Below are 16,214 nucleotides of genomic sequence, written 5' to 3' on the forward strand. Positions count from 1 at the left end.
CATCTCTGTAGAAAGGAGAAGGGATCCAGGGACATAACAATGGCCATAGGGAAGCAAACATCTGCCCAAAGCAATTTTCCTGAGAGCTGTGGAGCCCAAGCTGTGGAGAAAGTAGATAAAGCAATCATATAGAACAAGGGTGATGGGGCCCTTTATTAGGGGGAGCTTTTCCCTTGGAGGGGGCAGCAAATCTGTTGAGAAAAGAAGTCAGATTCTTTCCTGTAGCATCCTGAGTGGCCCCAGAGCACTGAGGGCAGGAGAGGAGCTGGCACTTGTCTAGAGTCTGGGGTCTAAGGCTTCACTTACAGCCTCTGCTGGTAAATTTGACTTCAGGCTTCTACTTCAAGCCACTCTATAGAAATCCACAGAAAATACAGCTGTGCCTTGAATTGCAGAATAGATACATTCCACAAACATTAGATTTAAATTGAATCAAATTTTAAAGACAGTGTAGAGACTTGATGACTTCAAATATTCCTGCATTGAATCCTTTGGTTATATGAAGGATATAACTCAACTTCTATGTTTCCTAAGTTTATATTCTAAGATATTAGGTTTTTCTTACATTTGAGGTTAAACAACAATATCAACTGCCTTTTATTAGTCCTGTCATTGTGTCAGCAGTAATGCCTATTAAAGTATTGCATCCTGATTGTAAAATGTAACTGAAATTACTGGAAAATATCATACTGAGTAGATGAACTGTGACTATCATAGTTTTAAAGCCACAAAAATGTTGTCTTTATGTGTGAGTGTATGCTCTCAGTTTTTGATCTTCCTATATTAATGAAGATTGTTACTTTAGGGGAAGAATTTTTTTTTTATTTTGAATGCTCTCTCCAAAAGTTGGACACAATAGCATTCCTTTAAAAAAAAAACCCTCATTTTTAATCTATAATTAAAGCCAAAGTTTTCTTTTAATTTTGAAAGCTTGTCCTTGAACTAAAATAACATGGAAAATTTTAAAACATGGCTCCAAGCTGCTGTAGATACATTTTATTTAAACCACAGAGACTGCAGTTGGATTTCTCAGTGCCAGACAGACTACAAATTGTAACTGTACCAGAAGCAACTCTGAATTTCTGGATGTTGTAGTACCAGCAAGGCTAGTTGTTTTTTTGGAGCTGTACTCATGAATGACTTAATCCCTATGTTAAGATCAAATGTCATGTCCATTGCCATGTGTAGAAGCAGCAAGCAAAGCCTCTTTTCCCTTTGCATAAGTATGATGTGCTTGCCTGTAGAGGAACAAGGCAGTAGGTAGGAAAAGTCACAAAATAGAAGTTGTAAAGTGAGGCTAGAACACAGTGAGACTCCGAAAGTTGGATGAACGATAAAAATATCCTTTAAAGCAGAATGCCATTGTTTATTATGGCAAGAAAAGGGTATAATATCCATGATTGAATTGTAAAAATATTTTTACTAAAGTCATTTTTTGTACTTACTATTCTGGTATTAGGTTAGCAAATCTAATGCCAGATTAGATCTATTAATACATTGTGTTGCTCTATGTACTTTAGAAAGTACATGAACATCTGTTATTTTATTTGATCGTCATTATAACTCTATGACGTAAAAATAAGGATAATTATCCCTGCTTTCTTGCAGGGTGGGAAGGAGTGACCCACTGGTGCACAGCTACTTAATGACAGAGCCAGAAAGAGAAGTTGAGTCTCTCAGCTCCTCGTTCAGGCTTTTTCCACTTGATTTTACGGTGTTTTCCATTCTAGTTAAGTATATTCAAAATAAAAAAAAAATCATTCATGGAGTAGAAGTCTCCCAGTGACTCTTAGTTTATTTAGAGCTGTTCCTCCTTTTGTATATGGGCTGCTTTGAAAACTGGATAGAAAGCTTTGGATCCTTGTCCAGAGGAATGTGCATCCATTCTCCTTACCTGACACTTCAGTGTAACCCAGATGGTAGAAGGAGTATCTTTGATTCCTTAAATCTAAATAGGATTCTCTTGGACACTTTATTCATGCTGTGGAATGTCGGGCCCTTCTGAGGAATTTATTTATTTATTTATTTATTTATTTATTTATTTATTTATTTAGATTTTATTTATTTATTCAAGAGAGGCACAGAGGCAGAGACATAGGCAGAAGGAAAAGCAGGTTCCTTGCGGATAGCCCGATGTGGGACTCAATCCCAGACCCTGGGATCATGCCCCGAGCCAAAGGTAGGCGCTCAAGCACTGAGCCACCCAGGTGCCCTTCCTTCTGAGGATTTCTGACTATGCCTGAGGGTTCTGTCTTCAAAGCATATGTCACTATGTACTTTCCATGCTACATTCAACCTTTGGGTTGCACTGCCATCTCACATATGTTGTCCCTGTTCTGCATCACAAAGATTCAGATATGAAATGTACTTTATTCCTCAAATGCCAGCATGTCCTTCCACTCAGAAGATGCAGAAATGTAGTAGACTATGGAAAATTTGGAGAGAACGGAGGAGAGCCTTATATTATAGCAGTTCACATAGTTTCATGTGCAGCACTATTTTTCCCTGTTCTTAAGTGTCCTTTAGACATTCCACATGGGACTCTTCCTGCTATGCTTGATGTGGTCCCCCAGCCTCACAGCATCTCACTAGTTCAAGTTTCTGCCTTCCACCCTCTCCTATTCACCCGCTAGTTTCCTAATTGTCTCGAAATCTCCAAGTTCTTTTCACTCAGTGTAGTAGAATCCAGCTTTCTCCAGCATCAGCTTGCAAACTCTGTTCCAGGCCTACCTTTGCATACTTAACCTGCCCCCCAAGATGCTAAACAAACCTAAGGGGCCTCATGGTTTATTACTTTCACTTTCTTTATAAGGTATTTGTGATGTTAAATGGGAACTTATTTTCTTTAGTTATACGTGTTTATAATTTTAAAGATTTCAAGGATTCCCTAAAACCCAACCATCATTCCACCTAGGTTTGGAACCCCATTTGGAGATAGTTCTGGAGTTTCTAGTGTTCTTGGGACTATGAGTTTAGGACTTATTTGGGGTTCCTCTTTGAAGCAGAGTTGATGGTTAGGCAGGGTGCTCTCATAACCTCTGCAGAGTTGAATCCAGGTCAGGACAGTTAGTGTAGAGGTCATCTCTGGGCTCAGAAGCCCATACTAATGGACTTGTCCATTCCATCTTCCTGGCCAGTTTGGAAACTGAGGGTGGCTTTGAAGCTTCTGGGAAAAAAGAAAACAAATCCACCAGAAAATACTTTGTTTTATGTTCGTGCTCTATTAAGAAAATGATACATGCATTATCAGGAAAAGTGAATAACATGATAGAGGAATAGAAATTGGTATTAAAAAGTGGATAGTGATTTTAGGAAAGGAGTCAATTAGATAATTAGATCATTTCTTCCATTTGTTTTAAATTTGAAACTATGTTATTCTAAGAGACACATTCTTTTTTCCCCATGATGGTCCTTTCCTTGGTGATGGTCTGTGATTTCAAAGCACTGCTGCTTTCATTCTATTTCCATTTTTAGGGTATTCTAGCATGAATAGTTTTGTTCTTACATGTGATTGTGCAGGACAAAAAGATTTTTATCTTATTTCAAAGCAGTGATATTATTGGGCTATAGTTTATCATATTTCTGAGAGAAGCTTCCCATCTAGTCCCATGATATGACTTAGAAATATCACCAGTAAACACATATGTTGAGAAACTGGCAGAGGTATGGAGTTAGGGATAAGCCAGAAATGTCATTATAACCCCTAGAGTTCTGAGGTTGTGTTGAAGAGGTAGACATCTTCAAAGTGGAAGTTAGGCCCTGACCATGCTTTCTTCTAGCACTGGAGTACCTTCTGTGATCCCCAATCCTTGGCTTACTCTCTGATTTATTAACGAGAGAAAAGCTGGGAGGATGTTAAATCAAAGGAGCAACATTGGGATCTCTGGGTGGCTCAGCGATTTAGCTCCTGCCTTTGGCCCAGGGCATGGTCCTGGAGTTCCAGGATGGAGTCCCGCATCAGGCTCCCTACATGGGGCCTGCTTCTCCTCTGCCTGTGTCTCTACCTCTATCTCTCTCTGTGTGTGTCTCTCATGAATAAATAAATAAAATCTTAAAAAAAAACAAAGGAGCAACATTAGACACATTTTACCTTCTTTAGCCAGCTCATCACAATTAGACACTTCTCTTCAAGTGCTTTCTGCCACCATTGAAAGACTCAGCCAGAATCAAAAATCATTTCATTCACCTCTATCTTAACCACTGGTCATTTAAACTTGGGTACTTGAGGTAAATTATATATAAATTTCTTTCCTGGGATGGAAGGGCTGTTTTAATACTTGACTATAGGTCGGATAGCTCTATCTTGATAAAGAGCTAGAGAATCTGATTTTGAGAGAGAATCATCTAGAAAAATAGAAAGTATAGTGGTGATTATAAGAAATAATGATGTCAGAAATTGAAAGACCGAATAAATGTGTAATAGGAAAGAAAAACTAGAAGAGAAACATCCAAAAAATATTTCATAGTGATGTGGGAAAAGAACATTTGAAAAGTTCATTGGACTGAGAAAGGAGAGAGCTAAGAAGACAAGAAAATCATAATAGGATAAGGGAATGACTCTTATTTCCAGATCAGGGTCTGTATGCTAAAGGACCAGAGAATTTTTAAATACCAGGAATTACTGACAAATTAGGCCTGAAGAGACTCTTGAAGGAATTTGTGGATTCCATGTTGAGTAGTGTGGGGTGAGTCTTTAAACTGGTATTCTTTACTTGTTGAGTACTGTGGGGCTTATGTATAAGCCTGTTATAAGCCTCGTTCAGTCTTCTCCCACTGTCCCATAAAAAAAAGATTAAAAAGTACTCTTAAGGGGGAAAGAGTGTGCATGAAGTCAGCAACAGCAAGGAATCTTTTCTCCTTGTGCTAATACAGAAACTGAAGATGATGTGGTAAAAGGAAATGGTCATCATGACCAATTAGTAGTGAATAAGAGGTTTCTTTAACCAGGGATCAAGAATGGAAAGCAAAATACATGCTACAGTCAAGCCCTGTCTTATCTTCAACTTTTTCATTGTAGGATAACTCTAGAAATCTCTGCTTTCACAGGAATGCTGTGGGAAACTATGGACATTTTCAGTATTTCAGAGATTCCTCAGGATTCATTATCTCACTATGAGAATTAAGAGATGGGTCATAGAGTGGTTCATGTGTGCATTTTATCTAGAGTCACTTAGAACTGTGCAGTCCAATATATTAGCCTCTAGTCTCATGAGGCCACTGAACACTTAAAATATGACTAGTCTAAACTGAGATATGTTTAAATATGTGGAGGAAAACAACACAGAAAATATATCATCAATTTTTATATTGATTAGATGTTAAAATGGTAATATTTTGGACCATATTGAGATAAGAAAATATTTTATTACAATAATTCATTTTGGGGGCACCTGGGTGGCTCAGTCTGTTAAGCATCCGACTCTTGATTTCAGCTCAGGTCATGATCTCAGGGTCATGAGGTCAAGCCTCCTGTAAGACTCCACTCTGGGTGTGGAGTCTGCTTGGGAGTCTCTCTCTCTCCTGCCCTTCCCCCGCCCCATCCCCCTCTTGTGTACACACTCTCTCTAAAACATAATGTGTGTGTGTATATGTACAACAGGAGTCACTATGTTCATCTCACTATGCTCACCAAAAAAAAAAAACAAACAAACAAACAAAAGAAGACAATTTTTTATAGATTGTAAGTTTCCATTTAGAAAAGCAGAGTTAGTTTCTTTTAAAGATAAATTTCTCTTGAAATTTCAAGTGAATTAACTAGAAGAACATTTTAGAGTAGGGTGAGAAGAAAGTTGTTTTATTTTTCATTGTCCTTGAAATTCAAAACTTAGTTTCACAGAAGTAACCCCTGTTTAATGCCAATGGATGCCAACTACTGTAGCAAGTTGTTAGAGAGGGCAGAGAACAGTGGTGCAGAAGCAGAGAAGATAAGCCTCAAAATGGTTGAATTTGTATGTTCCTTTTACTTCTTTTCATGCACACTTGGTTCACATGTGTTCATATTGCCTCTCAGTCCCCCAGGATTAAGTCTTTGGTCATAGCATCACAGCATCATAGGCCTGCTTTCTTTAAGAAATACCTCACATCTACTACTTATTCCTTGGTTACCTCTCCAAGGGCTAACTTCCAAACAGTAGCACAATGGCTAAGACCCATGGAAATACTTCTATCTTACTTCTTTTAAAATCAAAAGAAAAATGAACATAATAGTAATGAATACATAACAAATGTGAATTATATACATCTACCTATTGATGTAATCATAAAATACAATTTTAACCTTTTTTTATATAGGAAAGAGTATGCAAAGACAGAAGGCCCTAGAGCATACAAAAATCATAATGCAGCCCCGAGCCTGCTGCTTAACTCCCTTGGGTCCTTCTTTCTGCTTTCCAACAAGACTACTATTTTGTAATCTAACAGTCTAGCATCCTAATAGCATAATATGTTCTAACGTGATAAATTACTCTCTTCATCAGTTAGTGAGTCTGTTAGCAAATAATCCTTGAGATCTTTTCTGCTATGTATTAAAGCTAAAACAATGAGCATGACAGACAGCATATTGTGGGAGATAAGCATTGAACGAAGCAGTATGCCAAATACTACAAAGAAATACAGGATACTATAAATATGTAACAGAGGAATGTCATCTAAGTACATTATTTAAATATTTAACTTTTAATATACCCTTACAGAGAATCCTTAATATTTATAAGCAAATATGAATATAAAGTATTATTTCCCTTATTTTATATAAAAGACTATTCAACTCCACAAAAAACAACTCAATTAAAAAATGGGCTAAGGAGTTAAATAGACATTTCTCCATAGAAGATACACAAATGGCCAATAAACACATGAAAAGACACTCAACATTACTAGTCACTAGAGAAATGCAAGTCAAAACCATAATGAGATACTGCTTCACACCCATTGGATGGCTACTATTTAAAAAAAAAAAAAAGATAAATAAATAAATAAATAAATAAATAAGACAAAACAGAAATCAAGTGTTGGGAAGGATGTGGAAAAATTGGAACCCTTGTGCACTGCTGGTAGGAATATAAAATAAGTGCAGCCTCTATAGAAAACAGTATGCTAGTTCCTCAGAAAAGCAGAAATAGAATTACCATATGATCCAGCAATTTTACTCCTGGATATATATATGCAAAAGAACTGAAAACAGGGACTCAAGCAGATGTTTGTAACACCCACATTCATAGAAGTGTTGTTCATAATAGCCAAAAGGTGAAAACAGCTCAAGTGTCTGCTGACAGATGAATGCATAAAGAAAATGTGGCATATACATAAAATGGAAGAGTATTCAGCCTTAAGAAGGAAGGAAATTCTGACACACACTACAAAATGAATGAACCTTAAAGACATTTTTTTTAAGTGAAATAAGACAGTCACAAAATTTCATTCTCCCTGTGTGTATATATATTCATACTCTTTTTGCTATGGGACTCTCTTGTGGATAATGTTTTATTAATTTGAAGAACACTTTATGGAGTAGGGAGATACTTGTGAGTAATAAATATTTTGTCTCTATTAATTACATATGTTTATTTTCATTTTGATTTTTTCCTCATGTAGTCTTTAAAAAACTGTAATTATATTTAATAATCTGTCTCTGTATGGCTTCTAGATTTTAAGTGATAGAACTTCCTCCCTTCACAGCTTTAAAGGGGGTGTCACGAGTTTTCTTCCAATATTTCTATGGGTCTCAATTTTTACCTTAAATCTTTTAGGAATGCATCTTAATTTGACATATGGTATCATACAATGTGAAAAACTACTCAATTTTTTTCCCATACAGCTACTTAGTTATCCTAATACCACTTATTGATCCATTTGTCTTTTTCCTTCTTCCCTGATGGGAATACCACATTTTATTTTTATTTTTTTTTTAAAGATTCTCTTTATTTATTCGAGAGAGAGAGAGAGAGAGAGAAAAGCAGGCTCCATGCAGGTTGCCTGACGTGGGACTCAATCCCGGGACTCCAGGATCACACCCTGGGCCAAAGGCAGGCTCTAAATCGCTGAGCCACCCAGGGATCCCCAGGAATACCACATTTTAAACTGAGCCTATCTTATCTCTCTATTCTCCTCTACTGACTTCTTTTTTTTTTTACTCCTTTACTAGAAAGTCCCACACTGTTTTAATTAGTGAGCCTTTAGAATACGTTTAATATATGGCTGTGTTTATTCTCATTTCTCCTTTTTCAGTTTTTCTAGCTATTGTTGCTCGTTTTTCCATATTAATTTTAGGATCAACCTGTCTACTAAAAAGAACTATTTTGTTAGTTTTATTGGAATTGTGTTATATTTCCAAATTAATTACAGAAAATCGATATTTTTAGGATGTAGAATCATCTTATCCAAAAACTTGATATGTCTGTCCATAGCTTCTTTTGCTGCCATTAGGAGGGTTCTAAAATGTTCTAAATAAGTCTTGCATATTTCTTGTTAAATTTGTTCATAGGCATTTTATCTTTTTGCTGCTTTGTTGTTGTAAGTAGAGTCCTTTCTTCCATCACATGTTTCTAACTGGTTGTTGCTTTTTATATGAGAATGCCATTGATTTGCATATGTTGTTATACTCTGCTACCGCAATAAATTTGCTTATTATTTTTGTAGGCCTTTTAGTAGACTTTCTTATGTTTTCTAGCAATACAGTTATATTACATGCAAACAGTGATGGTTTTACCTCCTGCTGAAATTTTTGCCATGAGTTCTTTCCCTGGCTTATTGCATTGACTTGTACCTCTACATACAGTGTTAAATAATAGTGATGATGATACACCTTGGCAAGACTTCTAGCTTTTTCCCAGTATGCACAATGCTGGCGTTTGGTTTTCAATCTGCGCCTTCTAGTTATGGCCTTAGACTTTGAAGATCTGGGTTCAGATATTTTTTCTCTACCATTAACTGAAAAACATTAGATAAATCATTTAACTTCTCTGATTTATTTCCATATCTTTAAATGAGGGAGAGAAAATGTCCTACCTCCCAGAGCTGTTGCTAATGGTTGTGAAAGCACTTGACAAGCTGTGCTATATGAATGTCCTTTGTTCATTCTGTTTCCTCCCATACAGAAGGCTTCCCTACACAACTCTTTTCGGAATTGTAAAACTAGATTTCCCTTTGTGGCTCCAAGCCTTTTTGGTAATTCCATTCACAACACAGTTTCTACATATATTCCAAAGTTGGAAAGAAAAAGTGCTTTTTGAACGATGAGCAAATTCCTTTGCTGACATTTAACCAAAATGTATTCCAAACCTGAAGCTTTTTGGAAGGCTAAGAAAATGTTGGTCACCTTCTTGTAAAAAAGTGAAATAAAAAATGTTTATGTACCTCAGCACTTCCTGGCTGAGCTAGAAGTGAGTGCACTGAGGTGATGTTATTTTGTGGTGTTTCAGTTCTGGGAAAAATGAAACCAGAAAATATAGGAAATTTTTCAAGATTTTTGGTTGTGAAAGCTTTCCTTTTTTTTTTTTCTTCCAACTTTGGTTAACATTGAGAGAGCCATATAAGTTTGATTCAACTACATATCTTCTGCAAACTAATTCCCGTCAAGTGATCTGCTAACTAACATTTTCTTCTGTGTTAAATTCGGTGTTTTAGAGAGCAAACTGCATGTGTGGAGATACTGATGTCTGCCATTCTTTTCTTAGACATAATATTGCTGCCTGATAGCCCTGACTGAATGTCAGATAATTTGCACATATAGGACTTACAAATTCCTTTTTTAAAATGAAAAGGAATTCGTGCTAATTTTTGTGCAGCGTTATGTCTTGGTCCAATCTAATAAGACTTGCAAATTTACTTTTCCTTAATAAGAAATCCCCCAGCAAGTGGCTGCATAACTTAAAGGGTTTTCATTACTTTAATATATCAACTGGCCCCACAGCTCCCATGCTCGGAAAGTAAACTGTGGTCATTTGTACATCCCCCATGTTTTCTAACATCATTTACCTTCCTCTTTGAGGCAGCTATCATAGGACCTAGGTATCAAGCTGTGAAAGTAATTTCTTTCTCTCTAGAGCAGCAGCCTTCCTCACTGGGCTTGCTGTTCCATCAGTGGCTTGGTCATGTGGCTGGGCTTCAGAAGAGAATTTCATACTCCCTCATTTTCCTGGATTCAGTTCTCTGACTACACGTCGAATCTGGGGAATCTGCCCTTTCTAGAATGATTGTGGATGCAGTTTTGCATTGAAAGCTGATGAGGCCTGGAACGCCTGGGTGGCTCAGCAGTTGAACATCTGCTTTTGGCTCAGGTTGTGATCCTGGAGTCCTGGGATCAAGTCCTGCAGCGGGCTGCCTGCATGGAGCCTGCTTCTCCCTCTGCCTATGTCTTTGCCTCTCTCTCTCTCTGTGTCTTTCTTGAATAATTAAGTAAAATCTTAAAAAAAATAAAGCTGATGAGGCCTACATATATGCTCTTGTAGAGACTGGTGTGAGCAGGACACTAGTCTCCAGCACATGTTATGGATTTGTTTCCTAACCTTAAAGGCATACACATTTGAAAACATATGCATATATGAATGTGTGTGTGTGTGTGTGTGTGTGTATTCCTAAAATCATTGTTTGTGAATCCCAAAGTCAGTAAGAAAACAGTGGGGGAATGTGGCATAAGGTACATAGATCTATTCAGTTCTTTAGAGGGAAAGGCTTTTGGAAATCTTTGCTTATTAAATGTAAGTGGCAGTTGCTAGAAGAGTAGCAGTGCCATCCTTTACCTTATTTCACTTTACAGAGTGTGTATCAAAGCAAATTCAGTAAATTAGAATAAAGGTCAAACTAGAAAGTATTAAATGAATCAGTCAAAACTAACCTTTTTACAGATGTGTCCTGAACTGGTAAAGGGAGCTGGCACAGCTGAATATTCATGGCTCCCTTGACAGACCACATTCTAAATGAAGGGCTATATTCCTAAGTTAATTCAATAATAAAACAAGACTCAGGGTTGAAAATATATTCATTTCTGTGGAGGAAAACTCTTCATAATTATGTAAATTAAACTAGGTAACCCAGAAAGTGACAGCACGTGTTCCATTTATCATTTTTCTCATTAGATAATTTTCAGAAGACAGAACCATCTCCCTCTCGTTCACTACTGTATTACCAGCTGTTAGCAAAATACAGTAAAGATCTGTTGATTGATTGGTTTATTGATTGATAGCTGGGGAATATAATAAGTACTTCCACCTTTGAAACAATCTTAGTTTGGAGAGGAATGTCTGTGTATCTTTTATTATGTAAATACAACAGCAAGCAAAGTAAATATGATGGGTCAGAATCAATTCTTAGGTAATCAGGAACAGACTGTATGCTGTGGAAATGGTTTACATTACTCCAAAAGCAAAATTTTGCATTTACTGTAAGATATGGTGGTAAAACATTGAGCTTTTGCTTTCTACCAATAGTGTAAACATTACTCCAAGATGCAGTCTCTGGAAATAATTTAGTTAACTCTTATTTTTATATGCATGTTCTGTTCTGGAGACTTGTTGCAAAAAATGATGGAAAGTTATTTTCTTTAAGTGACAGTTTGTTTACAGAAATTCCTTGAAATCTTGATGGTTATTGAAAAGACTGAAATAAATGTTGCCTCAAACTGCCTGTTGCAGAGCTACCCCACACCTTCCAAACCAGTACCATACTTTGTTAGTAAATCACCTAAAATCCATAAAGGTCATGGAGACTGCTCCCTTTGTAAAATGAAATATTTATGCTTCATTCCCAAAAACATATTGTGGATCATTTTGGTGTTTTAAGTTGAAGGTACATAGTAAATTATTCCAAAATTATGGAGGCCAAATGTCATTCTCTCCAAAAGTTTGTGTAATACCTATTTATCTGTGGGCAGATGACTGCACAGCATAATCAGAGGCAGACTTTGTCATGTTAAGTCTAAGTAAACACAGCTGAACATACGCAAGTTGGACTACAAGGTTTTTTTGAGCTTTGCCAACAGCATATGACCTTGGAGAATGCTGCCCTTTTTTTTTTTTTTACTACAATCTGCTTTCAATGGAAAAAAAAAAAGAATTCTTTTTGTTTTGAATTAACAGGTGATGATTAGAAGCTTGTTATGTTCTAATTTTTAGATGCAAGACAAATGAACATCATGCACGCACCCAACAAAAAGTCACCTTCCTGAGGGAGTTTATTCCCCATTAGGGAGCTGAATATAAACTGAGGGTGAAAGCCAATTAAAAGGTGCTCCTTTCTACAGAAAACCTTTTTGTGTTTATTTGTATTTTGTTCTTTGTCTTTGTGCCATTTCAACAGATTAAAATTGTGGTTCCAGATGCCAATAGAAAATGAACTTTATTGATTTATCCATTCTTTAAGAAACATCTGTCCTAAATAGCAAAGAAACTTTGTGTTGTCATTAACTTTCAGTTTTCAATAGAAACTCTCATTAACTGGTCAAGGCTTTCCTCAAGTCCCTTTTTTCCTTTTTTTAAATGCAAGTTTCTTCTCATACCTTCTTCTTTTAGCCGAGTAAGGAGCCCAGTATTACATTTTTTTAAGGGCACTTTGTGGCTAAAATAAGTTCCTATTAAATATTTCATGTCAAAAAGTGGACTTTAAGTGAGAACTTTGGTAAAAGATGGATTAGTGGAGATTTGTCTTGAAATGTCCAGCTTTTCAATATTCTCTGGCAAGTGGCCAGATAGATCTTCTGTTCTTCCCATTCCTTCACTTAAGGAAACTATTTTTTTCTCCTTCACCCTTTGGGTGTATATTTCCCTCTCAGAGCAAATGCAAATGTTTTAAGGGTGTGTGACTAATAAAGATTTTTAAATAATTTATCTTTTAAGACTTTGGTATCTTAGACTTTTTAAATCACGTGTTGAAAAATATTAACAAATGGGAAAATGTTTAGATCTATGTGCTAAAATATTATTCTGTAGTTAGATTCATATAAGACTCATCCTTATTTATTTGTATAGCTGCTTTTCCTATATGCTGATGAATTTCCATGTTAAAATAAATGCTTTGAGTAGAAAATATCAAAAAATTTCTGTAAGTCATCCAGAAACACAGTGTTCTATGTTAAGGATGGCATCAACCCAGCATCCACACTTGTAAGTCCTCAAAGCACCTCATACACTCAGCATGTCAGAATCACTCATTATGTCCCTCCTCCTCTAAAGGGACATTTCCTTTTCTCCCTTTCTTCCTAAATTCAGAGGATATCATCACTGTCCATCCATTCATCCCAGTCAGAAATTTAAGGGACATCTCAAACTCCTGACTCCCATCTCTACACCTATCTAGACATTCAACAAGTCTGCCCCCCTATCTCTCAAATCTTGGCTTGTCATCCTCACTGTTCCGTCCTTAATCCCAGGACTCTTCACTTCTGCCTTAGGTTCCTGCCATGATCCCACCTGGCTCCTCCAATCTGGTTTTCCACTACGGCAAGAGGGAGCTTTCTATGATCCACATCTGATCATACCACTGGTAAATACCCTTCACTCACTTCCTGTACCTTGCAGGATGCACCCAAAACCATAAACCTCACAGTGCCTGGCCTCTGCTAATCTCTCTTGGTTCACTTCCCTACTGCCCTGCCGCCCACCTCATTCGTTTCAGCTACACCAAATAGAGTCTCCCAAAGGAGCCATATAATGTCATGACATCGTGCTTTCATACAGCAGCCATTCCCTTCCCTTGGAATGCTTTTCCCCCATCTTCTTCACCTGAGTAATTCCTGCTCATCTTTCCCCGGGCCTGTCCTTTTCCCATCTTTTCTGGGACTTGGTACTCAGATAATGATAACACTGGCTGGGCATGCTAGTGTGAATAGAGGAGACTGCTTGCAGCTGCAGCTGCCCAAGGCCTCTATCTGCTGCTCAGGGATATCTTTTCCTTTCAGGACCACCAGCTCCTACCCCTGCCTTTGCTCTCTCCTCCTCCTTGCTCCCAGAGCACTTGGCAAAAGGAGCTGTTGTCATTCATTTATCAAAGTGTGAGTTGCTTAGGGATGAGATTCATTGGTGATTCGTATTTCTAGGGCCTACCACAGTGCCTGGCATATAAGATGCATTCAGTAAATGTTTGCTGTATGAACCATGGACTCATGAAAAAGTAAATAAAGACAACTTGGAGAAGAGCAAATTCTGTTGTGCTTAAAAGATGTGGCTTCTAGTACTAGTCCTAGTGTTTACTAACAACTTGGCCTTGGACTTGACAGTCATTTTTTCTGAGTCTCAATTTCTATATTATAAATGAAGGAAATGATATGTGCACACAAAAGGGAAATGAAATAAATTGCACACTTACAACTTGCAAGATGCTCAGTTAACATTATCATCACCTGAATTGTGTTCACTTAACCTGGCCCTTACTTATGCCCCCAAAAGGCAGGGGGGATTTAGGGTGATAAAATAATATGTACAAAGTATAATTTTACATTTGGTACAAGAAGATAATTTGGTTTTCACTTGGATAACTTCAGATTCACTGTAGTGTAGTTGTACATTCTCTATCAAAGTGTCAACCATTCAGAGATGGCAAAAAAATTTCAAGAAAAATAAGTATTTTGTTCATTTGGTCATTAGTGGGAAGAACTTTTTAATAATCATCAGTCTCTTTGTAAAATATCAAGAGTATTTGAAATAATCTATATATTCTTGCTCCAGTCAATCAAGAATTTAAGGATTCAAGTATAGTTAAGATGAAGCAGTGATACAGTTAAGGCCTTTTAAATATGATGTAAGTCATTAGTTTATTCCTTGTGAAAAGGACAGATATACTAGTTAGTTATATCTTCATAGGAAATCCTTAATAATAAATATTAGGGAAGTAGCTTATAAGAATTAGGAATTTCCAAAGCTGTTTTCTCAAATTTAGGTGCTGTAGTCTACCTTGAATAAGGGTCTTCACATGTAATACTTTCTCTAAGCATTTAAGAGTAAATACTCCAACATGCCTATATGATTACATGGGTAACATATATAAGCCACTGGTCCAATAGCTTACATGCGTCAACCCCAAAATGAGCAGCAAAAGACCAGTTGCTGACATAATCCTGTAATTTGTCTTGGTATGCTCATTCTCACTCTCACCAAAGATTCCATCCTCAAGTGTTGAGTATTATGGCTACCAAGCAACTGAAGTGATAGTCTCCAAGACATTGCAAAACCGAAGCCTTCATAATATGCAACCTTGCTCCTGTGAGAATTCTCTACACTTGAGCATCGTAGACATAACATGGCTGCCCTTGACCTAGCTTAGATAATTCAAATACAAAAGCTATTTCAAATTGTTCTGTTACTTATCTGCTCCACTTCAAGATAAATCTTCAACATTCACAAAAGGTTGCTGCCACTGCAGAGTATTTCCAATTGTGGAATAATTATAACTGCTATGTATTAAGTATTACTGGGTGCCTTATGTCTTACAGTGCTTATTTATAATTTCTACAATAGTCCTCATTGTTCAGTATTTTTTTGTATCTATTTTACAGATGAAAAAAATGAGGCTTAGAGAGATTAGGTAACTTGTCTCAGACCACATGCTAATATACAACAGAACTGGGATTCAGACCCCAAGCTCTCTGCTTCTAAATCTATCCTTTTTCCAGTGTACTTTACTTTTGAGGGAATCAAGTGTGGTTAAGTGAGTCTATCCTTCACAGTTTGTACTATTAGCAGAGAACAGGTGTGCTCAATTCATGATAAACCAAAACAAAGGCACAAATCCCATTAAAAGCAGCTGGGCGAATTGAGCAACTAATTGGTTATTCTCTCTGTGCCTCAAATATTTCTAAAATTAGCTTGAAATTCCATTTGAAAAATTCTTCAATTAGTCATGAACTCTGACTCACATTTCTAAAGCAACCTTTTGATAGGTGCTTCCAACACTTGCCCCACGCAACTCCTATTACTTCCTCTTTTCTTCGGTATAAGATAATCTCTTTTCTATTTCTAGGCCCACTTTCTGCTTTTCCTAGCCCTGCCAATTTTTATTTTTACAATCATTAGTTGTATGAATAATTAAATGTATTTTTACCAAGGGCTCTTCATTACTGCTCATCTTTCGTTTCTTTATTCTTCTCCTACAGACTCTTATAAGTCAACTCAAATACAGATTCCTTACTAATTTCACTTTGAGAGTATTATTGGCCACCTTCTTGTCTGAGTAAGAATCAATATGTTATGTTGTCTAATAAACAATTATTTTATAGAATGGTTTTT

General features: G+C 36.7%; 1 protein-coding gene across 8 annotated transcripts in view; it reads left to right on the forward strand.

The window, feature by feature from the left end:
- The window catches only part of LOC144313634 (homeobox protein Mohawk-like), a 68,259-nt gene that overhangs the window by 31,440 nt on the left and 20,605 nt on the right, over nt 1-16,214 (forward strand). For 6 of the 8 annotated variants that reach the window (XM_077896690.1, XM_077896691.1, XM_077896689.1 and 3 more), the window contains one exon: nt 13,385-13,476. The exons of the other annotated variants lie outside the window; for them this stretch is intronic. In XM_077896690.1, the coding sequence (XP_077752816.1) occupies nt 13,385-13,476 (92 nt within the window). The remainder of the gene's footprint in view (nt 1-13,384; nt 13,477-16,214) is intronic. 8 annotated transcript variants of the gene reach the window in all.

Source organism: Canis aureus, chromosome 5 (assembly GCF_053574225.1).
Source record: "Canis aureus isolate CA01 chromosome 5, VMU_Caureus_v.1.0, whole genome shotgun sequence".
Classification (NCBI taxonomy): domain Eukaryota; kingdom Metazoa; phylum Chordata; class Mammalia; order Carnivora; family Canidae; genus Canis; species Canis aureus.